We start from the raw sequence: 26626 nt of genomic DNA, 5'->3' as shown, positions 1-26626 counted from the left end.
TGATTATATCATCTGCTTTCCTGTGTCTATGCATTATAATGCCTTTACCAGCCAGAGAGCAGTTCAGTGAAATTTGTCTCTCTCATTTTTTTCTTAATTTGAATGCATCCAGTATTATGTATGCACAGAATACTGTGAGTTATTGCTTATTTCTGCTAAAGCACCTACAGACTAATAAAAGTATGATCTCTTCACTAACGACTCTGAGTTTCCAGTAGATAATAGATAGAGAAAGGAGCGTGATGGACTTATGCAGAAAAAGATATAACTAGGAACAGCACAGGGGTTGCCAGAACAAGCTTCTGAACATAATGCCCTTTTACTAGCATGTGTAAAGTATTTGCTATTGAAGACTACAGCTTTGGAAGGAGAAACTTAGTCTCATGTGGTGTTTGGTCTCTCATACCTGAGTTTCATGCGTGGAACAGGAATGGAACTTAGCCTGGAACCTGACAGGGTACAAGAGACATTCTCAAATATGATGCTAGCAGCTGAGCACACCCACTGACCAGAAATGTGTACCCAGAGCTCAGTAGTTTGTTGTCTCATTCTTGCTACTATTCACCTTTGTTCTCTGCCAGCTGATAAGTGTGGCAAGGAAGGAATAATATGTCAAGTCTAAAACTGATACCTTGATGAAAGGTCTTAACTTTAAGCAAAGTTGACAGAAAGTATGGTTTGAATGAGATGATTAAGAGGCTTTCCTAAAGGACTTTGGAATTCCAAAACTGCATTGTTGCTATATATTTCTTCCAACTTTAAGAGGTACATGTAGGGGCGAAGGTACTTGCCCTAAATTAAATCTGACTTTGTTTCTGAGAGCAGCTGACAAGTGTAGGCCACCCTAAATGCTAGGAGGAAGCTGGGCACTTCATTCCTTGAAATCACTGCAGTTTTTGACATCTTTCATTTGTTTTTGAGGCTCAAAGGCCAACTGAATTGCTTTCCTAAATGCTCTAATCCCTGCCACATTTTGCTAGCTAATTTCCCATGTTTAGTCTTAAAAATGATAATCCTGTAAAATGCTGCTTGTGATCTTCAGACTAATAGATGGTCCGGAAGCTTTGGGAAGCCAGTTACATCTGTCTCTAGGGTTGAACAGGGAATCAAAGGGCTTTTGTTTGTTCCTAAACCCACTACACTCCGTATGCACTTTAAAGAAATCCTTTTAAAATTCTCTTAGCAGTACTGCTGTTTGATTCAGAACAGTGAGAGTCTGCCATTTTAGCAAAGATATGTGAACCATTACTATAAAATAAACATTAATTTATTATTCTTTCTTAGTCGCATCTGGGGCAGTTCATAAATTCTTTCCACTCCCTTTAAGAAGCAGGTAACACAAGGAAAGCTGATGTATAGGGAAATGGTGAGTCATAGGCTAATGATAAATGGATATCCAAAGATGCTAAAAAGCAAACCAGTATTGTTGGCTGCCCAAATACCAGTTAAATATTGATGTCAGTGAGTTGAGCACAGTAACACTAGTAGTCTCTGTGGTTTGTGAGAGGGGTGTGTATGTATAATTGAAATCTCTTTACCTGCAGCTCTTCTTACTTGCAACCCTGTCCACTGAATCAGATTGACTTTTATTTGTCATCTCTTTGTTTTGTACTTAATAAACTCCTTTTGTATTCTGATCTTAAACAACAAAAAATATTTTTTATTCTTATTGTGTCTTAGGCTTTCACAAGGTAATGGAAGGAATCCACAAAGCCACTGAACTTGGCTACCGTCCTGTTAAGGTAAAGCCAGTGTTTATTTACTCTGAAACTGTTGTGTTTAACCATAGATACAGTTCACCTGATGAGGATAGTCCACCACCCACACCCATCCCTCCCCTCCCCCCAGAATATTTTTTCGGTAAAACTGGAGGAAAAAAAATGTAGTAGATCACATCAAGAGGTAACAAGGAAAATTCATATCATCTCCATGTGCAGCTGTGGGTATAAGTTCATACTGCTTCAGCCCATTGATTGCCTCACTGCAGGCTACAGGATGGCCCTGCTCTGTCTTTGCCTGCTCCTACCCTCTCTACTGCATTGGCACTTGTCTGACCCACCTGTAAACCTGGCCAAGGGATTTAACAGGCAGGATCTACCTTGCAGAAAGGCATTCATTTTCTCCTGGTTTATCTCCTTTAGCTTCTTACAGCAACCTATTATCAGTGCTGTCATGAGAGAAAGCGAGTCCCATGAGGGTTCTGGTAGACCAGCTTCACCGTACCATGAAACTTCACCCTAACTCAGCTGTTTGCAGTTCTGCAGCTGTGGTTTCCTTCAGTTTCACTAGTGCTTTGGAAGTTCTATTATGTGTAAGTGGTTTAGGCTACAGAGCTGTGAAAAACATTTGAAATTAAACAAGGTTTTAGGTGTTCCTGAAAGCTCTTAAGAATCATGGTGCAAGATGCTTGGACATACAAGTCTCCCTTGCTAGCAGAAGTGTTTTAGCAACTCCACAGCTATCTGTTTGTTGCTCAGATAAAGCACAGAGGACCCAAGGCTCCAATGTAAATATTGTTTATGAGGAATGCGTAGAAAACAGTGGTAGCCTCTTTTTTGGAGGAAGGCAGAGCTAGTCATCCTGCAGTCTATGGTTATGGAGTGTGCTGTGAAGACCTCCTGGTCCAGGAAATTTGCTTATGGTCTGCCACAGAGAGTGTTGTAGAAGGTAACCTGCCAGTCCTTTTACAGTAGCCATACAATGTGGGACTGAGCAGTGGACCTGTCATTTTAAACAGCAAAAGCTGCCATAAGTTAGATGGGTAATACAATGCTTGTGTTACCTAGCTTTTATATGTTTTCCATTTAGCAGGGCAACTTTAACAACGTTAATTAGGCTGGATGCTAAATCTTACATGCAAGTTAGGCAGAAATTATCATCCATACCATTGCAATCCTGCCAGCTTCTCTCATCACTTTCTCTTTCAAGGGGAAAAAAAAAGTTCTTTCTCTCTCTGTTGCCTTCCACAAGGACCATGAAACCTTGTGTAAGTGGGAAGAAAGTCATACTCTGCTCACTAATTTCAGGTATGTGCTTTACCTGCAGGTAAACTGTGTGGTGATGCGAGGCTTCAATGAGGATGAATTGCTGAACTTTGTGGATTTCACAAAGGATCTGCCCCTTGATGTGCGGTTCATAGAATACATGCCCTTTGATGGTAAGTACTCCTGCTTTATGATTCTTCATGGCATGGATCTGCCTTGGACAGAGGTGTATGCGGTTGGTGGTTATTCACCTCATGAACTTGTCTCTGGAGGTTTTGTTAAGCTCTTTTGGGGAATTACAAATTGTGTTAAGTTTCATGTTGTGTCTTTTGCAGCTTATCTTCTTCCCTTGATAAGCTGGAGAAAGATTAGCAGCAGGATTAGTTGGGGCTGGGATACATTCAGGGAAAAATGAGATTTGTGGAGAATATGAAGGTGGTTCTTTAGTAATTAAAAAAATAAAATCCATGGTCTAAAGTTATGCTGGTTTTGTTAATTCTAGGTAATAAATGGAACTTCAAGAAGATGGTGAGCTACAAAGAAATGCTTGATACAATTAAACAGCAATGGCCTGAACTGGAGAAATTACCTTGTGAAGCTTCCAGCACAGCCAAGGTGGGGTTAGACAAAGAATATTTGAAACATGCCCCCGTAATTTCCTTGCCCCAAATCACCAAATTCTTGAAGGTCAGCACTGATATTTGACAAGCAAAGTAAAAACTACTTAGTTCAGTAACTCTGGGATTTTGGTCAAGCTGCCTGCATGTGATTTGATGCTTATTAAATGCTAGTCATAGTCTTTACCTTTAGAAATACCGTGTGTTTTCCTAGATGCCTCAATCAGGTATAAAGAATGCCATGTCTGTATCCTGTATTTCCAGCCTTTGAAACTTTTGTCAGTTTATGTCTGTCTATGAGTGCACATTATCAAGCCTGATGGAACAGCTGTTCAGAGAAATAACTTGCTTCAGAGTGTATAGTGTCACATGGGGGATTTCTAGCTCATGGCTCCCTGAGTATCATGCTGCCTACTGGCATCACCTGTTAGCTGATAACTACAAGAGCAAGCATTGAACAAGTCTGGGAATTTTCAGGAACAGGCAGAATTGACTTGAACCCCTGGCAAAATTGATTTTGCCTTTTTTTTTTTTTTTTTCCCCTGTGACTTTAAAATTAAAGAAAATCTGTGTTAAAATGTCTCCTGGTCTTTGGACAACTGGAGCTGTAAAAATCGGGAGTTTTTATTTGACTCTTCTTTTTTTTTCTCTTCTGCATATTTTTAGAGTTATAAGGTGCCACATTTCCAGGGACAAATCAGCTTTATCACCTCCATGTCGGAGCACTTCTGTGGATCCTGCAATCGGCTAAGGATAACAGCAGATGGGAACCTAAAGGTTGGTGGTGAAACAGGATTCTATCTGCTTTCATGCAGTGAAAATAGTATTGAAATTTTTCCTGTAAAAGTAGCTGGGATGTAAAGATGCATAATTATTACCAGCTAACTTCTGTTTATTTATCCTGTATGTATTCTTGTTCAATCTTGTCAGGCTCTTAGGAAGATGTTACATCATCTTTTTTTGGTTTCTCTGTTTTGCTACCATAGCTGACTTCAGTTGTAAAACATGGTTGCAAGGCCAGTAAATATAAACATTTATTTTAATCTTTGATTCAAAATTGTCTTAAACATGTGACAAGCAGATGATTTCCCTTAAAAATGGATTCAAGCAGCTGTGAGGGCTTGGCTTTTGTGTTCCACAAGGATCCTGTCTTGTTCCCCCAAACATCTTGCAACTCTTCTCTTTCAAGAGCAGCCTGTACATTTGCTCAACAACTGTAGGAAGGGGAGGGATAACCATTTCCTGCCACATTGAAACTGGCAGTTTCTGGGGGAATATTAAAGTTTTCAATTAAAAATTGGCACTTAGGCATTGTCACCTGATACTGACAACAGCTGTGCTGCTGCCTAATGTCAGATTACTCTGAGGCAGCCTGAAGGCCCAGTGAGCTTATGTTGCATAAACATCCCAGGCTGTCTCTGTGCATACATGAGGAGAGATAAAGAAAACAATCTCCATAAATGTTCCCTTCAGTAGAGTAGGCCTCTTCAAAGCTCTTTACTCTGAGGTTAGTACAAAATACTTGTAGAAGTAATTTATTTTATTCTTTCTCATTTCTCCTCTTCTGTTCCTTTGGGTTGGCTGCAGGTGTGCCTTTTTGGGAATTCAGAAGTGTCCTTGAGGGATCACCTACGGTCGGGTGCCTCAGAGGAAGAGTTGGTTCAAATCATTGGAGCAGCAGTGGGCAGAAAAAAGAAACAGCACGCTGGTATGTTTGTTGTACTTGAGAAATAGCAGCAGTGACTAGGGTCCTGGTACTGCTAACCTTCCATGTGAGTTAGAATCCAGACCATCTAAAAGACTTTCAGACTGACCTTTGTCCTCAAAGAGATGCAAATCCCACTGCTCATGACAACAGCGGAGTGTAAAGCTAAGCAGTTGTACGAGATCCCTTTTTTTTCCTTAAAATTAGTTTCCTGTCAAGGGAGTACTAAAGCTAAATTGCGCTGTCGATCCAACTACTGCATTAAGATGTTACTAGAAGTGACAAATGTCTTTTTGAGTATGCAGAAATTTGTAGGCGTTCATTTAATGCTCTGCATAAGGTCATGACACAAAGTCCATCATGATGCAGTCACATCCTCAGGCTGTATTAGTATTTTCTGAATTTATATTGATATAAACAGTCACATCTGAACCTAACCACATTTTGTAACCTGGCTGCAGCTGGGAATGCTGACCTCTTGTACATGATCTGCTTTTATGATCATGGAATAGTCTCCTTTACACTAAAGATATGCTTTTCCCTTTTGTTTTCTTGCAGATTGATAGATTAATAACAGCTGATTTTCCCCCTTTTTTTTATAATGTGTTGAAGACATTTAAAAGTAGCTTTAAAATCTAAGCACAGACTAACTTGCAAAGTACATTGGTCTGACCCAGATAAAATAGTGCCTTGTGAAAGAGAAGGGGTGAAAGGATTGGTTCCTTTACTTTTAGACCATTTATTTATGAATTTCTGATTTGAGAAAGCAAGGAGTGGGTGGGGAAGTGTCTAGTAAAGGCATTTTGCCATCAGCAGCATTTATCTGACATTTTCTGTCTTCTTCCAGTATGTGTTAATCTCAGTATTGTCCCCGGGGCCTTCTGTGGTTGAACTTCTTTGAACTGGAACACTACTGACACTGTCTATAGAACTAGTATACTCAAATGCTATTGTTAAGAAACAAGACAGTCCCGAGTTGTTCCAATTCTGTAGTAGGTAGATTGTAATTCACATTATAGAAAGCTTTCTGGGAAAGGATTCTACAGTGTGATAGACCCATAGCAGCTGGATGCCTGGAGTAGCTCTGGCAGCTATGATTTTCAATAATACCATTCTAGATTCTACCTCTTCCAGTTCCCTTGGTCTTTATTGAGCTTTGGTTTTCCTAGCATGCAGGTTGCACTGTGAAGAGCAGAAAACTAAATATGTAAACCAGATGCATGACTTAAAAAATAAAAGACAGGATTTTTATGTGTTCCTTATTTTATTTCTAGGCATGTTTAACATTTCCCAGATGAAAAACCGGCCAATGATCCTGATTGGTGGGTGACAAATCAGTACGTAAAAAACATACAATGATTTTGTTTGGTTTCTGTATTTGGGGGAGCAGAGTAGGTTGGGCTTTTAAGTCTGGCTTCTGTTTGGTTCTGGCTTAGGTTTAGGCAAAGAAATGGGTTTATTAAAAGGCAGTTGTGGTTAACATGCTGAAGTGGAAGAGGAGGAAAAGTTTAATGTCTCTATCAAGCCTTATCCAGTCTTCTGACTGACAGCACTAGTTTTCTCTATTTTGAAAGTTCATTACATTTTTCAAAGGGATCATTAGCTTTCCTATCTTATTTCCTAACAGCTTTCTTTGTACTTAACAAGAATATTATAGTAACTTATTAGACAGTTTGGGGTGAGTTTTGACCATGTTGCCATATAAACATAAAAGATGCGGGATGGACTTAGCCCTGGATTAAATAATTCAACTTGGCTTATAGCAACCTGACAGAAATGCAAGTGTTCCAACCCCGCTGCTACTTTACATCAGAATCTGAAATGTGGGGCTTCAGTCTTTTGAAATTACCTCTTATTGCTGCGGAGTCTCAGAACATAACCATAAAAGTCCTGTGGACCTAGAGACTTTTCTCTCCTTGCTGTGTCCCTTAAAGATGTTTGCTAACTTTCCCTTCTGCCTGAGGTTCTCTTCATGAGCATTGTAGCACTGCTGGGGGTTCTCTGACTGATGTTTCACGTTCTCCTTCAGTGTGTTTTTACCTCCTCCATGCCTACATTTCCCTGTTTTATGAGACAGCTATCTTCCCAAAGACCTTTTGTCTTCTCTAGACTTCAGAAATGGTTACAAGAGTTAGTGTTGTGACATCAGTTGCAAGATGTAGTGTGGTTTCTCACCAGCAAAGGGCTGTGGGAGGGAAGCAGCAAGGGTGGAAGAGATGAACATTATGTTTCAAACCCAAACTCTCATCCTCCCATTGATGTTCTGGAGCAGGTTAGCCGCTGTGCAGCTTAAAAAACAAGCTTTAAAACAGGTACCCTTGGGGAAGGTAACATACATTAGTTTGCAGGTCTTTGCTACAGGTGATGTGATTACTACTCTTTTTTTAAACCAAGACCCTATGGCTTGTACTTCTGTTGTCTTCCTTGGGAAATAGGATCTGCAGAAGTCTTTTAACATGGGTCTTCACTGGGAATATATTTGACTTGGTGCCCCACTTCAAAGGGCAATCATTTTTTTGTATTTTGTGGTGCAGGATTGTCTCTGAGTTTGATTTTACTCTTTTGTATTTGGCCACTGCTGCATTGTGTTCCGGGAGAAGAGAAAGGAGGACCCTTTGTTAAAAGTGTGTATTGACTTGCTGCACGAGATAAAAAATTCTGTGGTTTTGTGCTGGGTTGTTGGGTTTTTTGAAATGAAAAATACTATATGAAACTTTTGACAGCTCACTGGGACCTACGTAATTTTTCAAGATGCCTTTGAAAGAATTCACACCAAAGTTTGCATTTATAGCAATGCTTGAATGTCTACAGTTCAGATCCATCCAATTTCCTTTTGAAAAGTTTTTTCCTTTAAAATTGTCTGATGTACAGTAAAGAGGCAACCTGTCCAGGTCCTCCTCCCTCAGCTGTTCCATATCCCTTTGAGACTGACTGGTGGCAGTCACCACATCAGTGGAGAGACTGGAGAGGAGTGGAGAGTATCCTAGTGTGACACATGGGGAACCATTAGGAGATTTCCTAATTGTGTTTTGAATTACTTGCAAACTTCAAATAATGCTGGCGTGCAAGCAGTCAGTGGGGGAGTGTGTGTATGGAATTAATTTAATGACTGCTGTGGAAATCACTAATTGGTTTTTGCTAGACCCAGTAAGCCAAACCTGGTGTCTTCCCTGCACTGCTGTTGTCTATCCTTTGCTGTATGGTTTGTATCCTATTTCCCATAATCAAAATATTCTTTTGGCAGGTTGTTCTCCTCATGGGTTCACTTCAGTTATGGGAATTTCCTTATTAATTTAAGTGTCTCCTGCCTTCTTTTCTCCCTCTGAAACTGGGCTAGTTGGAAGCTAACACAATTAAACTTCAGGTGCAGTAATAGAATATAAGGAGATGGGATTTGCCAGATGATTTCAGTATCTGGTGCAGTAGAAAACCATTATCTGTTTTTTGTAGGTGTATGGGCAATGTGGGTGAAAATGGAGATGACTAGATACAACTTCAAGAAGTGTAGGTTGTTAGGAAAAGCAAAGATGCTTTGCATGCATTACTGTTTATTGCTGTCTGTTTACTTATTACTGTACTTGAGCAAACAGTATTTCTCTCCCTGCTCCCACCCATGTGTGTTTACCCTGTGGAAGGAAGTACTTGTCTGCCTTTGCAGTCCAGCTTCTCCTGAAGACAAGACACCTTGCCAGGGTTTTAGCTTCAGCTTTGAAGCTAATCAAGGAATCCAGAAGTAGAGAGTACTTTGAGTTACTGGATTTTAAAAGGAATGTTCATATTAGGCCCACTGTGAAGAGAGAAGGAAAGAAAGAAGGAATAAGCAAAATTTTCTGTGCTCTTCTAAAGCAGAGCAATGTTGTACTCACTACATTTATGTCCTTTTAATCCCATTCCACTGACAGTAAACACATTACCTCCAAACTTTCAGGAATCTTAATTTTATGGATAAGTTATCAGCTGTAGATCAAAAAGAGCCTCTGGCTGAATTTTGATCATTGCAGTGATTTTTAAAAAATCATGAAGTCTGTGGTCGATTTAAACTTCAGGAATGGTCTCTTTAAGATTAATGTTTGGAGGGTAATCTAGGTGAAAAAGGTGCTAAGTGCATCAGTCTTGTTTTAGCAGAACCTGAGACTAACAAGGAAGAGATTGGTTGTTTTGGGTTTTTTTTACTAAAAGATGTGGGAGACACACACACACACACACACACAACCAGAGCTTTGTCCACACTGTGTCTGTTATTCTCACGTGGACAGTCCAAGACAATACCAGTGGTCTAGGCAGCCAGAGGTAACTCAGCAATGTGTAGAGAAGCCAGGAAACTGCTTTGATTCACCTGTGGATAGGCTGATCATGGAGTTTCCCATACCAAAGCTACTAAAGGAGGTCATTGAGCAAAACCTAATTCCACATTTCTCAGAGCGGAGAGAGCAGGAGCTTCAGCAAAAGGGAAACATGCTTATCAATGAGGCTCTTAAACTAGGGCTTAGCCACTTACCTCTGTAGTGCTTTCACTTTAGTTACAGAACATTTTATTCACTTCTATGTGAAAAAGACTCCTTCTGTCTTCGCACTTGGCACTTGGCCCTGTGCAAATGCCAAAGCCAAGGGATTAAATGCTGAAAAGGGGCAGGAGGGCTTACTACATCTCTGCCAGCTGGGAGCTCTGCCAGCTCGACTTGGAACATACTTCTGAGTAGATTTAAAATCTATCTGTCAATGAGGGGAGTGTGGCTTTTCCAGTGCTTAAACTTCAGCTGTCATTAATGTGTTAAGAGCTGGCAGTAATAAGAGAGGTTCCTATCACCCTCTGAGCTTGTAGACAGTGCAGTTGCAGATGCAGTGCTTCTGGTCCCTGCTGTCCTCAAGTGCTGGCATGACCCTTCCCTGCAGAAGGAGATGAAAGGAGGAAGTGCAGCCACCTATGCTGGGAAGGAGGTATTTGGAAAGGCAGAGTTGAGAATTTGAGTGCAAGATTTTCCTATTAAACTGCCAGGCTTTCGAAAGAAGATTGATGCTGGGATGATCTCAGATGGATTCTGAGATGCTGTGACTTGCTTTTTTACAGAACTGATGTTCCTATATGCTTTCTTGGCTGCTGTTTCTCAAAAAGTGTTGATATTTTGTGAAAGCAAATTGATTCTTCTTGTCAGGGACCTTGAAATGCATGTTTTCAGTCTTGAGGTTTGTAATAGCAAACCAGCAAATTCAGAGAACCAATGAGAGAAAAGAGAAAGAGGAAAAAAGTGGATGTTCACAGGCTTATTGAGGTTTTTGCAACACAGGAAGTCCCAAGCAGTGCTCTGACAGGGTTCTGCTGCTACAGACTTAGCTTAGCTTTCCAGTTAGTAAGATGTATTCTCATGTTACTTTTTGTTTTTTTATTTTTCTCCAGAGCCTGCATTGATGTCATTCCCATTATGCCAAGATGCCCTACAGAATCCCTCAAATTCAGAACAGTGGGGCCACACATTTAGCCATTGGCTGACTTTGAGAGCAAGTTTACCCAGACAAAAACGAAAAGCATTAATGAAAAATAAGCTTACAGGACAACTTTTCTTGCCAGGATCTCACCCAAAGCAACAGTGGCACATGACAACAGGAATTCTACAAATCCAGCTCAGAGGCTACTGTGTCTTCCAGAAGGAACCAAGTTCCACATTTGATACTAAGTGCCTTGATGTTTCTCCTGTTGGCCAAGTTTCTGTGGACTGTCAGTCGAAACAGGCAAGTTCAGGATCTGAATTCTATACTAGGGATTTGGGATCTTGCACCAAGGTACCTCGTGCCTCCGACAACTTGACTCACACTGATGAGGAAGGACGGGCTACAATGGTTGATGTTGGAGGGAAGCCAGGTTCGAGAAGAAGTGCTGTTGCTAGTGCTGTGGTCTGCTTGGGTGAGAAGGCATTTGGGATGGTGAGGCAAAACCAGGTGAAGAAAGGGGATGTGCTGGCAGTAGCCCAGATTGCAGGAATTCAGGGGGCCAAGCTGACCAGTCAGTTGATCCCATTGTGTCACAACATCCCTCTCAACCACGTTGAGGTGTCTCTGAGCCTGGATGAGGACAGATACGCAGTGGTGATTCGCAGCTCCTGTCAGACCTGGGGGAGGACAGGTGTGGAGATGGAAGCTCTCACAGCTGCCAGCTTGGCTGCCCTGACAGTGTATGACATGTGCAAAGCAGTTACTCATGACATTGTGATCGAAGAGGTGAAATTGCTTAGTAAAACAGGTGGGCAGAGGGGAGACTTCTCAAGGGCCTAGATCATATCCAGATACCTCCAGCCCTCCAAGTGACCTCTGCTCACGTTCAGCTTCTTACAGAACTACTTTTGCTCAGCCGGTGGACTTGGAGACCTCAGCAGGTGTACAGTATACTAACCCCACAAACTCCAGCATTGCCTTACCCTGTCAGTAATGCTGGGTGAACAGTGGAGCCACTTATCCCTGCTGAAAACCATGCGTGTTTTTTTAAGAGGACAAACTGCTCCATTCTGCCACTACCTCCATTTCAGTGTCCTCACGATGAGCTTGAGCAAAGATTCCTGGTTATACCACAGAGGGTTTCAGTTTATTTGGTTTTTTGTTTTCTTCATGCTGTGAAATACAGCCGCTGTCATCACACCATGCAAAGGTGAGCTCTGGAAATGAAGCAAGTGCTGAAAGTGCTGTTACTTGGCAACTATTCTTAAGTTGAGGATTAAGATTTCAGAATTGCATCTGTCTGTTCCCCTGACCTCTTTGTTTGAATTTAGAAGGTGACATTGAGAACACAGCTGGGAAACCTCACTATACAGCAGAGATTATAACCATGGAACAGACAGGGTCAGGGGGCATCTCCCACCCCTTTGCACTGCTGCACTGCTTCCCTTCACAGAATCTCAGAATGGGTAAGGTTGGAAGGGATCGCAGTGGGTCATCTGGTCCAACCTCCCTGCTCCATCAGGGTCATCCTAGAGTACATGGCACTGGATTTCATCCAGACTGGAATATCTCCAGTGAGGGAGATTCTACAACCTCTCTGGGCAATCTGTTCTACCACGCATTAAGTAAGTTCTTCCTCATATTCAGGTGGAATTTCCTGTGCATCAGCTTCTGCCTCCCTCCCCTCAGCCTTTCCTCACAAGAGAGATGCCTGCAAGTGGGAAATTTCCACATACCACTTTCAAAAGAAAGAAAAAAAAGCTGCCCAGTTCTCTGCCTCGAGTGCTCTGTAAAACATAATGCAGAAACAGGATTTCTGGATTTGGAAGAATTATTTTGCTGATCTGAAAGATAAGTTTTACACTGTTAGAAGCATGTTCTGGCATTTTGACCACCTCACAAGAGAGATGCCTGCAAGTGGGAAATTTCCACATACCACTTTCAAAAGAAAGAAAAAAAAGCTGCCCAGTTCTCTGCCTCGAGTGCTCTGTAAAACATAATGCAGAAACAGGATTTCTGGATTTGGAAGAATTATTTTGCTGATCTGAAAGATAAGTTTTACACTGTTAGAAGCATGTTCTGGCATTTTGACCATAGCAGTGAAATATGTAGAGGCTGTGGTGTCTGCATGCTGAAGGGCTTAATTGTGCTATGCACAGAATTAGGTGTCAGCTCTCTCTGACTTCAGAAAGAGATGTCACATCAAGCCCCAGAAGACTCCAATTTTTTTTAATCCTACAGTGCAGCTGCTAATAACCAGCAACCTGCATAGTCCTGACAGATAAACTTTCATACTGGTAGCCACTCAGAAGAGTAAGGTAGTTGCTGTTGCCTTGGCCAGAGTGTTTTCCTGCATGTTTCTCTAATTTGCTTTCTTGAAGTTTTCTGACTTCAAAGCACTTACTAAGTGTCCCCATAAATGTACCAGTGGCACTGTCACATGGCATTCAATAGCTTAGATAATTGACTGTCTTAGATAAGAAATTACTCAACATTTTTGTTAATACTGATGGATCCTTTTCAAATGTTAATTTAAGTCCTCTAAACAGGGTGTTACTTGTTTTTCTACTGCTTATGGCTAATGTGAAGTTGCATATGATTCAGGGTGCTCCCTCTCCATACGCACAGAGTTGAAGACAGCTCTAATAAGGTCAAAGATACTACTGAAAAAGCATCTTAAGGTTTGCAAATAGCTGCTTATCATGAAATACAGTTAAATTACTGTGAGCGCACACCACACTGCCATGCACATCCTGCTCACTGAAAATAAGCACAGGTCTAAGATGAGGAGGCAAGAGGTTTTACTACAACCCTTTTACAAATCTCATAAACTGACTACCACAAAAGGCACCTTTTCCATTGCGGGCGAATTAATTTGATTCTTTATTCATTGTCACTGAGACAAGGCACATACAACCATAGCAGGTATAGCTAAAAGAGGAAGGAGTCTGGAAAGCTTGGTGCCCAAACTCCATAAACATTTATAGACCTGCATTCAGTTCTGACTCCCTTGATACCACTGTCCTTCCCAGGAGTGTACCTAGCATTGCCATACTGAGCACCAACAATCCCTCCACCCCAATCCTGCAAATACAAGAGACTGTTCATCTGTGGAGCTGTGGTGCTCATAGTACAAATGTTTCCTTAGCTCAGCATGGAAACAAATTGCCAGGAAAAGGTAACCTGTAACCTGCTAAATTATCTGATTTACACAAGCACTTAACTCCCCCCACCATGCACAATACCCTGCCCTTCACCCAGGCTTCTGAGAAGTTTGCTGTCATGCTGTAAAGCTCACACAGAGGAGTCAGGACCATACAAAGGACTACAGAGCACACACCACGCACATCTTGCTACTTACGCACATTTCACTGTGTCGTCAGTTTGAGAGTGGCTGGAAGCATAGGGCAAACTGCCTTTGGTGCCATTTTCTGCTCATGTTACATTAAAAAGTCTTTAAACTATGCACATTTATAGGTAATGAACCAAGCACGAGTCAACAGACTGTTTTGCAAGAGAAGTAAGTTGAGAGCACTGTATGTTTCAGTGGTGCTGGGGGGGCCATGGTATAATATGTTGATGAATTGACTACTTTTTGGAGGCTTGCTCTTTTTGTCCACTGTATTTTTAATAAATACTAGTTGTAATGGAGTATGTTTTGCATTACTTTGAGTACCCTTTTTATTCATTCAATCTATATTTTAACCCGTGAGCTTCTATGAATAGCTACCTTGGGACAAGCAACAAGACAAACTTTACAAGTTGCTATGATTAGTCAGCAATTATCAAGGGATCAGTCACAATAAGTTATTACTATAAAGAATCTTTTTTGCTGTTGTTGTTGAGTGAAACTCATCTCTATCTGGCTCTTCCTAAACTGTGTAATCCTGTGGGTTTAGCATCATAATTTATCACCTCTAATCATTATCCCAGCTTCTCCCATGTGCCTGTTCTGAGTTAGTGGCTGTATATAACATCACTGCTTTTTGTTGAAGAGGAATGTAAGGAACTGGTGTCTCCAGAGCTCTTCCTCTTAGTCTGAGCAACTGCACACTGAAACCAAGGTCTGGGAAAGTGTTGGTATTAAAATCTCCGTCCCTCCTGCATCATGAATAAGTCTTAAGGAAAATTTCCGTTCTGATCCATCTGAAGTCTCAGGAAAGCTGTCATATCTCCTGCTACAACAAAAGCCTGTTCCTACCTGAGGAAGATTAGTCAATTGAGCTTACCAATTCATGGTAACCAGCCAGTGCTCTGCAAGAGGGTAGAGATGACAGCTGTACTCCTGGAAGGTCTCTTTCTTGGTACAAGTGTGGTACCTGGGGACATGGTTTAGTGGTGGAATTGGCACTGTTAGGTTAATGGTTGGACTCAGTGTTCTTAGATGACATTTCCAACCTAAATGATTCTGTGATCCCAAATGCCGCCAATCCTAGAACGACAGTGCAAAGCTTTGCATCCTTTTTCTAGGAGCTACTTCCTAATTTGGAATCAGGTTTTTGAAGATTTAATCAAAAGAAATTGAGTACAGCACCACACCCACCACCTCCTTTTGAAGGGTGCCATAAGAGCACAAGTTGTACCTCTACATGTCAAACACAACTCAAATGCAAATACTGCAGATTGTGGCTGCCCTCACAAAAGCTTTTGTCTGCTGGAAACTGTCCCTTGTCCCAGCTCATGTCCCATTTCTTTGTTACTGTCTGTTCACTGCTAATCCAGCCTGTGTCCTTTGAGGCAGCTTGGCCTGTCTTTCCTTCATCGCCATATCCTGAGGCTAGTTACCCCACCCTCAGACTGTCCTGGAAAAAAATGGATGCAGCATATATAAAGGAGAAGCCAGCAGAAACTGGTCGCTAAGTATTCTTAAAGAGATTTTATCTGTGTCAAAAGCACTTTGAGAAAGTGCTGGGGGAAGAAGAGTGGAGTGTGAAGGGAAGACACAACTTCAAATACCTCAGGGAGGGACCTTCTTTTATTCTGAATGGGAACCACTCAAACCAGACTCTAAAGCAGCAACAGCTGAGCACTAAAAAAGGGAATTAATTTTTTTTTTAGCTATTCTAAGCCACTGGTGACCTGCAGTAATTCCCTGTAAGCCACTGATGTTACTCAGCTTTACATGGGATTTACACAGAATCTGGCCCTTAAACCCACCCCTTCCTTGGCCCTTTGCTCAGCTCCTTCTTGGCTCCTCCTGGCTGCCTCAGCAGCAGTCAGGCAGGCATGTAACAGCTGAAAAATGGCTGGTGCATCGTGTGTGCTTTGGCCAAGACAAAACTGCTAATTAGTTAAATGGAAACACAGTTCACTTCCCTCCACTTACCAGAGCTTTGGTCCAAGAGAAGCTTAGCATTTCAGGGAACCTAAAATCAGCTGGAGTTGCTGGTTGCAGTGAGCTGACCAGGTTTTCAGTTTTTTGAGACTTCAGGTTAAAACATCAACTTAGGTCACAAAACCAGTGGATGTGAGGAGCACTGCAAAGCCATGACAATGGCAGTCAACCCTCTGACATGCTTGGCATGGTCCCCAGAAAGGCACAGGTTGGAGCAGCTGAATCCTTGAATGGCTCTGGGTGAACTCAGGGCACCCTGTCATAAGAACAGATTCTCATTTTGGGCACAAACTTAAATAGTGGTGCTGAGACACAAATGCAGCTGTCTCTACCTTCCCCTGTCCCTCCATGCTGCCAGTGCCATGTTTAGAAAGCCCTCAGTTTAGCATCTCTATTTTTGTACTTATCCTGTTTGCTCCTTTGGGGAGCAAAGGACACCCAAAATAGCAGCAGTGAAGTGCAGCTGAGTGCAAGTTCACCAGAAGGGATGGGCTGGGTGCCCTGAGACACTGCTGAGCTTTGCTCCAAGCAGGGCAGCACAACAAACCAGGCATTGCTCGGCTGCATGAGCACAACCCAACTGCAGTGGCACGGCCATGGCCATCAGGCAAGCTGCCTATTGTCTGTGTCTCTCCAAGGTGCCATCCACAAAACACTTGCTCTATGGAGCAAAACTTCACACTTCATAATTGCTTAAGGTTTTCTTCCAGAACCCCAAATTAGCAACAGCCTTACAGAGACAATTGCTTCATCAATAACTCCATCAACAGAGGAGGCATAACCTTAAATTCTGAAGAGCCAGCTCAAAACAGAAAACTCTCAGTACTACTAAATTCTTCCTGCATGGATTTAGTCTTAATATTAAATGCAAGAGAAAAAGTCTTCTATACCCATAATGCCTTAAAGGTGTGCAGCTGAAAGGACATGAGGCCAGCAAAAGTAGAGTTTCTATTTGCAAAGTCAAGGGCAGCTTGGCTGCAGTGTGACCGGAGGTAGGGGAAGAAGAGAAGGAGATAGCAGGCAGGTCAGGCAGTTGTAAAGTTGTGTTAATATTGTACTTGGAAATAACACAAGCCATCAGATATACAGCTGTTCCATTGGTAGTGCCCTAGGCCAGTTGCCTGCTGGTGCACGTGGCAAATCTCTGTCAACATCAGCAGAGCTGTGCATTACACCAGGCAGAGACCTGGTTGGCAGCATCTGCTGCTGGGGGGCTGGGAGAGAGGGATTTCAGCTGTGCAGCGCTGACCTGCCATTAACAGCAGCCTTAACGAACTTAGTTTTCATTATCGGGGTAATTTCGGCTTTCAATCCTACCCATGTGCAGAGTTCCAACAAGGCTGGAATTGCTGTTGTTTGAGGCAGTGCACGGAGCTCCATCCATCCCTCTCTCTCCATCTCCACCCCAGCTGCCACCCACAGACTCCACGCTTCAGAGAGCAGCACTTCCCCACCCTGGGCCTGACGTTGAATGGAAATGTTTTAGCTTTGTGTGGCTCGTTTGGCTTCTGCAGATCTACCCCTGGGGCCATCCTCAGCCCAGATCCAAGAAATGAGCTGAGCTGAGGGAAGGGAATAATTTCTGCTGCCCCTGAAGCCTCATCTCTCCTATTGCAGCTGGCAGCTCAAAAGGCTCCATCCTGCCAAGACTGAATCTTAATTGGGATCAGTGGAAAAGACAAGCTGCTGCCAGGGCCGCCCTGATCCCGGGCTTATAGAGAACACGGGTAGAACTCACCCAGCCCCACAAGAGAAGGCCTTCACTAGAGTTTACAAGAAATAAAATGAAATTTCCTCCAGAGTGGAAGCAGCAGGCTGAGGCCAAGGAGAGGAGATCTCTTAGCCAGGTAGATTGCAGAGGAGAAGCAGGCAGAACCACACCACATGGAAAATCCTCCTATCCATGCAGCCGGCTGGAAAGGGAAGCCACTAGCTGAGGTGCAGCTGGCAATCCTTAGGCCCTGCAGTGAATTCAAATACTACAACCAGCCCTGAATTAACATGCAAAACTATCAAGGTCTTGCCCAGAAATGCTGTTGCCAAGGGCTATAGGAAAAAGGGCAAGGTAAGTTTGTCATCTTAGGAGAGAAAGACTAGAGCAAAGCTTACTCAAGCATTCCATCTGCATATGGCACCAGGATGCTACGTGATGCTTTTTCCAAGACACAGATGCTGATTTGAAGCCCACTCGCTTCAAAGACCCTGGCAGAGCTCACTCATACCTCTGTGATTAGGCAAAGTCTAGCCACCCCTTTGGCTTTGAGGAGGCAACCAGAAGTGCTACTGCCAACTCCTAATGCACCCAAGATGGGTGCTCTTGACCCAATTTCCTTATAAGCACAGAGCCCTGTCATCTCACCGTGTTGTCCCAGCAGCAGCAGCAACATGCAGCAGGAGCAGAACAAAGCATCTAACCTTCAGCCTGGGTGATTGTAACACCATTTGTTCCATATTGCAGATTTAGGTGTGTCTCCAAGACCCTACACCAGAGGAAGGCCACCATGGTAAGGTCTTGCTCAGACTGGGAGCTTTAGAAGAGTTTCCCTTGCTGACTCAGGGGAATAGAATTACCAACAGTTTATGCAACAGATGCCATGTCAGAGTTTCTGAACCTGAACAGTAAAAATGGACTCTTGCTCTGGTAAAATGGCTTTAATGGGATTTTCCAGCCAGCAAACACACTTTGAGGGATACGCCCAGGACATTCAGCCATCGACTGCATGCAGAAGGCTCTTGGCCAGCCAGACTGGGAGGGGTATTTAAACACAAGTTTCTTGCCTTCATCTTTATAGCCTGCTATTTCCCTTCAGGCTTGCTGAGGATGCCTCAGTGCACATCCCTCTGGGATGTCCCAGATGCAGCAGAGGCATGGCCAGTAACGGCCCATCACCAGTAAACTAGAGCTTTCACAAACTTATGCCAGAGAACTCTAGCTGAACCCCAGCAGCTGGAGGGGTTTTCATTTCCACTTCTCCAAGGCTGGTATTTCAAGGTGTTTTTATTTCTTTTTAATCAATGCACATGGCCAGCTCCAGAGGGGGCTGAATGAGGAGAGGGAGGCAGTGCAGCCACTGTATCTGTACAAAGTATTTCCACATGCAAGTGAAACACGGCTCAACTCGCTCAGTGCGTGTTTTGCAGTGCGGTTATGGGCTGTCGTTCTGCCTCCACAAAGCTGTTATTTATTTACTTAAAGACTTGCATTCCATGGAAAAAGATGCCCCAAGATAGCACTGTATTTCTAAAATTAAACCCAGCTGGCTGGAGTGGGGAGCAAGCAAGTGAGCACTCCTGTGCTCCCACCAGCAGCGGGAACAGAGCTCCCTGTGTCCCAGACTCTCCCAGCCTCACTGAGCTGCAGGAGAGCCTGGCAAAATGCCTCCAGTGTCCTCAGCCATGAGGAAGGCAGCTCTCAGGGAAGCCAGGCTCTGACCAAGTGCCTTACCAACAGCAGGAGTGCCACTGCTTGCCATGACAGGGGGTGAGGGTCTCATAGCAGTGATGGCACTTCCCACCCCAGCAGCTCAAAGTCCCCACCTAGCTGCAGGAGAGTGGACATCCCACCACTTTTCTGGCAAAGGTTTGAGCATGATCAGAAGTTCTTCAACAGAATTTGTGAGGACAGGCTGCATTCCTGAGGCTCATATCCTAGCTGTCCCAGCCAAGATTTTCTTCTGGTTTATGTGTCGCTGGTAGCATCCTCCTCACAGTAAAGTTCATTTAGCCCTCACTTTTGTAACCTAAGTTAAGAAACCTGTTTTCACAAAACACATTTATAGAAAGGAAGGGGAAAACCCAAATGTTCCTGCAATCTTGCATGGCACCAGCAAGAAATCCCCCTCAGACATCCTCTCAGCACCTGTTCCCTTGTCCAACACACATGCACAGGGGTCACCTCTACATCAGCAAGCAGCTCAACTCAGCAACGAGTGCATCAACTTGTCAGAGCAGCTGGTGCCAGAGCTGCTGCTCAGGGGTTTTAACATGGCCTAGATTTAGCCTCATCTCTCAGACAAAATGTCTCCTCACACACACAGCTGAAGCTCTCCAAAGGACAGGTTGGGCACTGCTGGAGTCCCCTGCACCCATCAGGGCTAGGAGTGCCTTGTAAGCTCATGAGAAGCAAAGCCCTGGGGATAGCAGAGGTGGCTGTGCAAGAGTCATGGGGAGGATGGTGGGGTTCAACCCCAAACCTCTCTGCTCTGTATTAGAAGATTCACACAAATGTGGGACAAGGAAAGGCAGCAAAGAAATTTCAGCCAGACCCAGAACCAGCAGTGGAAGACATTAGGGCGCTGAGAATGCTGAGGGAATACTCTGAGGGAACATTACGGTGCTGAGGGAATACTCTGAGGGAACACATTGATAAAGCTGAGGGAACACACTGAGGGTGCTGACAATGCTGAGGGAACACACTGAGGGTGCTGAGCATGCTGAGTGAATACACTGAGAGTGCTGAGGGAACACATTGAGGCTTCTGAGGGAACATTATGGTGCTGAGTGAATACTCTGAGGGAACACACTGAAATGCTGAGGGAACACTCTGAGGCAACACATTAGGGTGCTGAGAGAACACACTGAGGGAACACACTAGGGTGCTAAGTGAACACACTGAGGGAACACATTAGGGTGCTGAGGGAACACATTAGGGTGCTGAGAATGCTGAAGGAATACTCTGAGGGAAGACATTGAGAATGCTGAGGGAACACACTGAGGATGCTGAGGGAACACTCTGAGGGAACACACCAGGAGGAGAATGACAGGGAGGTAGGACATGCCATCTGATCTGCCTGCCAAGTCCTGCCCCATTAGAGCAGCACCTGTGTGCAAAGCCAGGCTGAGTGCAGAGCAACAGCATTTGTACCAGGGACAGTCCTCTGCCAGGGGCTTCACCTGGAGTCACAGGTGCCCAAGCTCAGGAGCCCAAAAGGAAGGAAAAGCTTGGATTGCAGAACCCTGGGGAAAATCTGCCCTTGGGGGTTAACCAGCTCCTTCTACAAAGTAACAGCAGATCCAGACTCGCCTGGGGGCACAAACACAGTCTGTGTTACTCAAGGAAACTCTTGACAAGTTATAATATCTTACTGGGAGCCCAAGGGTATGCAAACACTAGGCTGATTCCTACTACTCCCCCTGAAAACACCTTGTGGCTATGCAGGAGCTAAGATGACAGTTTCCATCACACCCAAACAGCAGCCAGCCAGGCATGGCCTGCATCAGGCCTGATTATAGGAACACACAGTAGCAAAGACATGATTCAGAGCACCATTTCTTATCTCTTGAATCCAGTGACCACCTAACCTTCTTGAGGGGGTGGAGAATCCATTTTTGTTTTACAGTATTGCCATAATGCCATCACCAAATTAAAGCTATTGCTTAAGCTGTAGGTAGATGAACATTCATTTTCTTCCTTTTTTTGTTTAATTCCTTCTGTCGGCAATGGAGCATGAAAAAGCTTTTGATCTTTTTCCTTCCTCGGCCACTGTCCACAGACCATCTCCTGATACCTTTACAGACCACTGGTTTTCTAGGAACCACACTGGCAGAGTATGATAATCAGAGCATGAGCCATGGATTCACCACAGGCAAGTTCTCAGGTAGTCTCTCATGGGTGAGATTCTTAAAATACTACTGATATTTTAGAGGATGATAAAACATGAGCTTTGCCCCCGCAGATCTATTGTCAATAGGAGATCCTTTACCTACAGACAAGTGGCAAGTATCCCTATTTTCCAGATCCCTCAGTCACAATAGTCTGTTCTCTCAAGAAATACGACAATTGCAGTTCTCCCTGCACCAATCTTTTAAAACCTCCAGAATAGTCTGTTCTCTCAAGAAATACGACCATTGCAGTTCTCCCTGCCCCAATCTTTTAAAACCTCCACAAGCAACATGGAGAGAAGGGAGCCCTCCTCCCTCCTCTCTGCAGGGGCAGGCAGCAACAACACACAGTTCACAGTGCACTCAACTAGGCAGCTCATGGAGTGGGGGATCCAGGGCTGATGTCAGACCTGCTCCCCAGGTCCCTGCAGCCTCTGTGTGACTGCTTGTGCTTTCCTTGGAAAAACTGCCCCAGTCATTGGTGGAACTGCTCCGAATAGCCTTTTCCATCACATCTCCATAAACAGAGAGGATGGCAAGGGTCTTGCTATAACACGAGAGACGCAACCACTAGTGGCCACAGACATTTCTACCAGACAAAAGTACATCTCACATTGCAATAAATTATGGAAGTTTTTCTCCATTCCACCCTCCCATTTTCTGGCTATTTCTTTTTCTGTTTTTTAGCTAATGCATTTCCTATCATGAGGATTGCAAGGAACAGGCTCAACACTGCTGTGCCTCACATCTAAAACAAGGTGGGCAAAGGACAATTCCTGGATTCCCACATTATTCACAGCATTTCAGACCCCTCTGAACCCCCAGTGTTCAATGCTGTCATGATAGGAAAGATGCAGCAGCTCTGTCAAGGCAAACTTCCATAAAAGATTCTCCAAGACCAGGTGGAAAGAAATGTTGGCTTGGAGGGAGAGATGTAGCAGCACAACTAATCACTCATTTTAAATTAAAAATTTAAAAAAGAAAAAAATTTAAAAAATAAGTCTACTAGTAACTGCCTGATACAGTATCTCTAGGAGAAGACCAGTATGCAGGTCTCAAAAATGAGGCATACAACAGCAAATGATTTCTAATTAGCCAAGCATCTTCTAAGCTCCACCCCAGCAGTGATGTACAACAGCCCCAGTCAACAGAGCAGGCAACATTTCACCTGTAGGAGAGACTGCATAAACTGGAGATGAGGCTGGACATTGAGGTGCCCTATTTCCATGGATAGGTTAGCAGCAAGGAGATGTCTGGCACCCCTTTCCTCACTCCGAGTAACCACATGCAGTGGGAAATCCCAGAAACCTTCCTATCCCACAAACTGGTCTCCTTAGCACATGCACTGGGAGCTGCCACCCACAGCCCAGAGGTCCCCATGTCACTCACAGCCAGCATCCAGCCCAGAGGCAGCAAATGAGCTGGAATTCCTCAATACATTAGTGCCACTTTTTCATGCTTTGATCATGACTGTAAAGGCTTTTTTTTTAGTAGGTAACTTCTTATTGCTCATTAAGCATAGGAAGGAAGTGGGGAGCTCAGGTTTGGAAGAAGGGGACAAACACTTGTCATTAAAAACCAAAGATTAACCCTTTGTTAGAATTCTAGTTGTATGTCCTTTCAAAGACCCTTTAGTTTGTTTTTCTAAAAAACCCAATCAGAAACACACCTCATCAGGAAACAAACAGAAAGATTAAAACCAGGTACCCCTAACTGACATCCGACCCTGGTTTATTCCTCCTCTGCTTTATTTCCTCATCAAGGCACACATGAGCAAGGCATTTTGCTTTCTTAATGTATCTTTACATCACTATCTTTTAAGAAAGTTGAGTCTGCCAGGCTGGTGCTCCTACAGATCAGCACATCTCCAAAAATGGCTAAGAAGCAACATTACAGCAAAGTTACATAGCTCCACAAGCAGCATCACCTTCATGTCCCCTAAGCAATCTGTGCTGAGCCTGGGGTGGGGAGAATTAGGGGAAAAATGGAAAAACAGGCAAAAGGGACAAAGACAGACACAAGAGACAAAAAAGGCAAATTGGAATAAAAAAAAAGGCAAAAAGGGGGGAAAAATAAGACATAAAGGGGAAAAAAGTAAGAAATGGGAAAAAAATAATGCAGAAAGGGGAAAAGATGACCCTACCTCCTGATGAGAGTCTGACCAAAGTAGAGATAAATAGCAACTATGTCTCAGAGAAAACAGCAAGAAGTCCATTAGCCACAGAAACATCAAACAAACAAAATTTAGCACAGCAATGTTGAAAACCAAAGTTTTGGGCTTCAAGAGGGAAAAAGAGAAAGGGCTTTAATTATTTTGTTTCCTAGAGGGAGCAGTCTATTCCTGAGCGGCCAAGCAGATTTCTCCCAGAAAACTCCATGTCTGACATGGCAGAGATAAAAGTCATCTTTGTTTAAATAGAAGTCAAAGGTTAAAGAAAAGGAAAAGCAGTAAGCAATAGATCCTCAGACCTTCCCAGCAAGAGCAGAGAGCTCCCTTTACACTCCTCTTCACTGCCTGTCATTCTGGGCAGCAAAAGCCTAACACTTGTTTTGCTCAGAAGAAAACATGAGGTACTTACCTTGCTTCTGTGCAGTGATTACAAAGACAGAGAGATGCATGACCATGGGGAAGATGCCAACGAGGAAGATGAAAGGAGGCTTCTGTACTGGACCCATGCTGCAGGGCTGAATCCCAGCCCCTCACTGTGTGCTCCAACCCCAGACAAAATTTTAAAGAAAAATCTTCTTGATCAAATTCAGGCAGGACACCTATCTTGTTCAAAGCAGACAGAATTCACATGTCACTGGGTATCACCTCTAACAAGAGGAAAAGCAATGGTTTGACCTTCTCTACCAAACCCCAGCTGCTAGTGAAGAGAATTCAGGAAGGTCCTTGCATTTTCATCTTGCCTCTGCCACTCACACAATGCAGAAACATCCCTTTGCTCTGCCCTTGCAATCTGAGAAACATGAACCTCATAGCCAGAATTTTAGCAAAGTGTGAACCAAATAGCTAAAAATAAAAGAGAAACTGGGAGCTCTTTTAACAAATAAAACCCAAGAACCTTCCCACAGAGCACTCAGACTCCCATCTGCTGCCTCTTGGTCCTCAGCCTGTGCAAGTAATTACCTCCTGATTACTTTTGCTAATTTCCACAGCTCTTTCCACCTGACAGACAGAACCAACAGCTGAGACTTTGTCTGGGGTCCCTGGTGCTGCAGTAATGTGCTGCACAGCCAGCAAGTCACCCACTTGAAGCTAGGCCTAAACTTCTCAGGAGCTCATGGTTAACGCATTGCCCTTTTATGGGCTGAAGATAAGCATGAAATATTGCAGTTTAAGAATGAATTTTGTCAGTGGGCTATTTCCAGTAACAGAGACAGGGAGCTTCAGGTGTAAAGGAAACAGCTGTACACATGACATCTATGATGAGAACAAGGTTCTGCCCCTAAGTGCCAAGGAACTCTTCAGTACACCCCTCAATTCATCCACAAATTAGCCTGAGCCCTTGGTGCATCTTGTTTGCCCTGATGTTCTGTGGCTTACCTTCTCTCTGGTCTCTCTGCCCTGCTTTCCTGAAGTCTTCACTCCTCCTGTTGACTTTCCTGGCTTCTTTTCAGTTGGGCCTATTTACCTCCTTCCTTTGTAGCAGTCCTCTCTTACCCACTCCTCCTCCAAGTCATGCTTTTGCTGTCAGGATGTTATTCAGTTATGTAAGTGAGTTAGGACCCCGCACTCCTTTCCTTGCTTGGACTAATTATGTCCAGACAGGGATTATGAACCCTTAGATAGCAGGACCATCTTCTCTTCTTTCTCTTTCTTTAAGTGAAGTTCTGTGTACCCTATGTTGTTCTGAAAAAGGAATGAGAGAGCTTTATTTATGGGGTTTTTTTTCAAGAGGACCCTTGGATATGGTAACCTGGTAGCTCCATGATCAGCTCTTTCCCCTGGCATGACGTGGGGAGGATGTGCTTGTGTTCTATCTTTATGCTTGTTGCCCCAGAACAACCTGTTAAGTTTCCCACCCACTCTGCAGTGACTGTGTCACCTAAAGAGCTTCATGCTCTTGACCAAAGAGAAAGACCCAGAGCTTAACAAAAAGGTGCATCCAGACTCCAACTCACCTTTAAGACTTTCACAGAAAATGCATGGAAAATGAAACTACAAATAAATTTATGGAGACACAGTGGGGGCAATATATCTTTAATTTTTTTTTGCTTTTGCTTTTTAGTATTACAGTATATTCTTATAAAAAGATACAGATAAAAAGGACACTACAGGATTTGTACATTTAATTCACTTATAGTCTTAAACTGACTAAGAAATGAGGATACGCCAAGGCATTACAGCAGCACACAACCTCCCACTTCAGTAAGCAGCACTGTACTTTCTAGCTTGGCAGGCAGGGGCAGCTCCCAAAGTGACCTGTGAGTTTCAAGCTGAGCAGGCTTGCAGGGAAGCAGGACAACTGAAGGTGGTGATGGTTTGGAAGGGAGGTGTTGAACACTGAGCAGCTCAGGTACCAAACATTCCCTTACAATTCTAAAAACCACAAAAAGTTTTAAAGAGCTTGTTTGAAGGCAAGCACGAAGGGGGCAAACAGCTTGTCACAGAGGCTTTTCTAGATCACTTGGGTCACTGGTGGAAGCTGAAAGGACCAAGACCTTCATGAGCTGTGTAGAACATCTTGTAAACAGAAAAAACTGCCTAAAGGAGAGTTTTAATCCAGATCCTACTTTGAATTATGCTGGTCTAAAACCAGAACTGGTTACAGTGGATCTATTCTACCTTATCACCTATAACAGAAGACTCTGGTTTGGAAGCATCCAGACTGTCAGGAAATGAGGTGCCAAAACACCGTGATAGACTCATGGCATCCTTCTCAGCAGGTACAGTGAGCAAAATCTGGCCAACTTCAGGGGATACTGGTCATCAAAGCTACTACTTAGAGTAGTA

The 26626-nt window shown here is 43.5% G+C and overlaps 1 protein-coding gene across 1 annotated transcript in view; it reads left to right on the top strand.

Annotated features, from left to right (window-relative positions):
* The window catches only part of MOCS1 (molybdenum cofactor synthesis 1), a 23951-nt gene extending 12378 nt beyond the window's left edge, over positions 1-11573 (top strand). Inside the window, exons 4-10 of the mRNA XM_009077996.1 lie at positions 1681-1742; positions 3046-3157; positions 3487-3599; positions 4268-4378; positions 5189-5309; positions 6581-6628; positions 10702-11573. Coding sequence (XP_009076244.1) covers positions 1681-1742; positions 3046-3157; positions 3487-3599; positions 4268-4378; positions 5189-5309; positions 6581-6628; positions 10702-11573 — 1439 coding nt within the window. The remainder of the gene's footprint in view (positions 1-1680; positions 1743-3045; positions 3158-3486; positions 3600-4267; positions 4379-5188; positions 5310-6580; positions 6629-10701) is intronic.
* The last annotated feature ends 15053 nt before the right edge of the window (positions 11574-26626 follow it).

This window comes from Acanthisitta chloris, unplaced genomic scaffold, assembly GCF_000695815.1.
Source record: "Acanthisitta chloris isolate BGI_N310 unplaced genomic scaffold, ASM69581v1 scaffold17357, whole genome shotgun sequence".
NCBI classification, from domain to species: domain Eukaryota; kingdom Metazoa; phylum Chordata; class Aves; order Passeriformes; family Acanthisittidae; genus Acanthisitta; species Acanthisitta chloris.
This window is presented reverse-complemented; position numbering and strand designations above follow the sequence as displayed.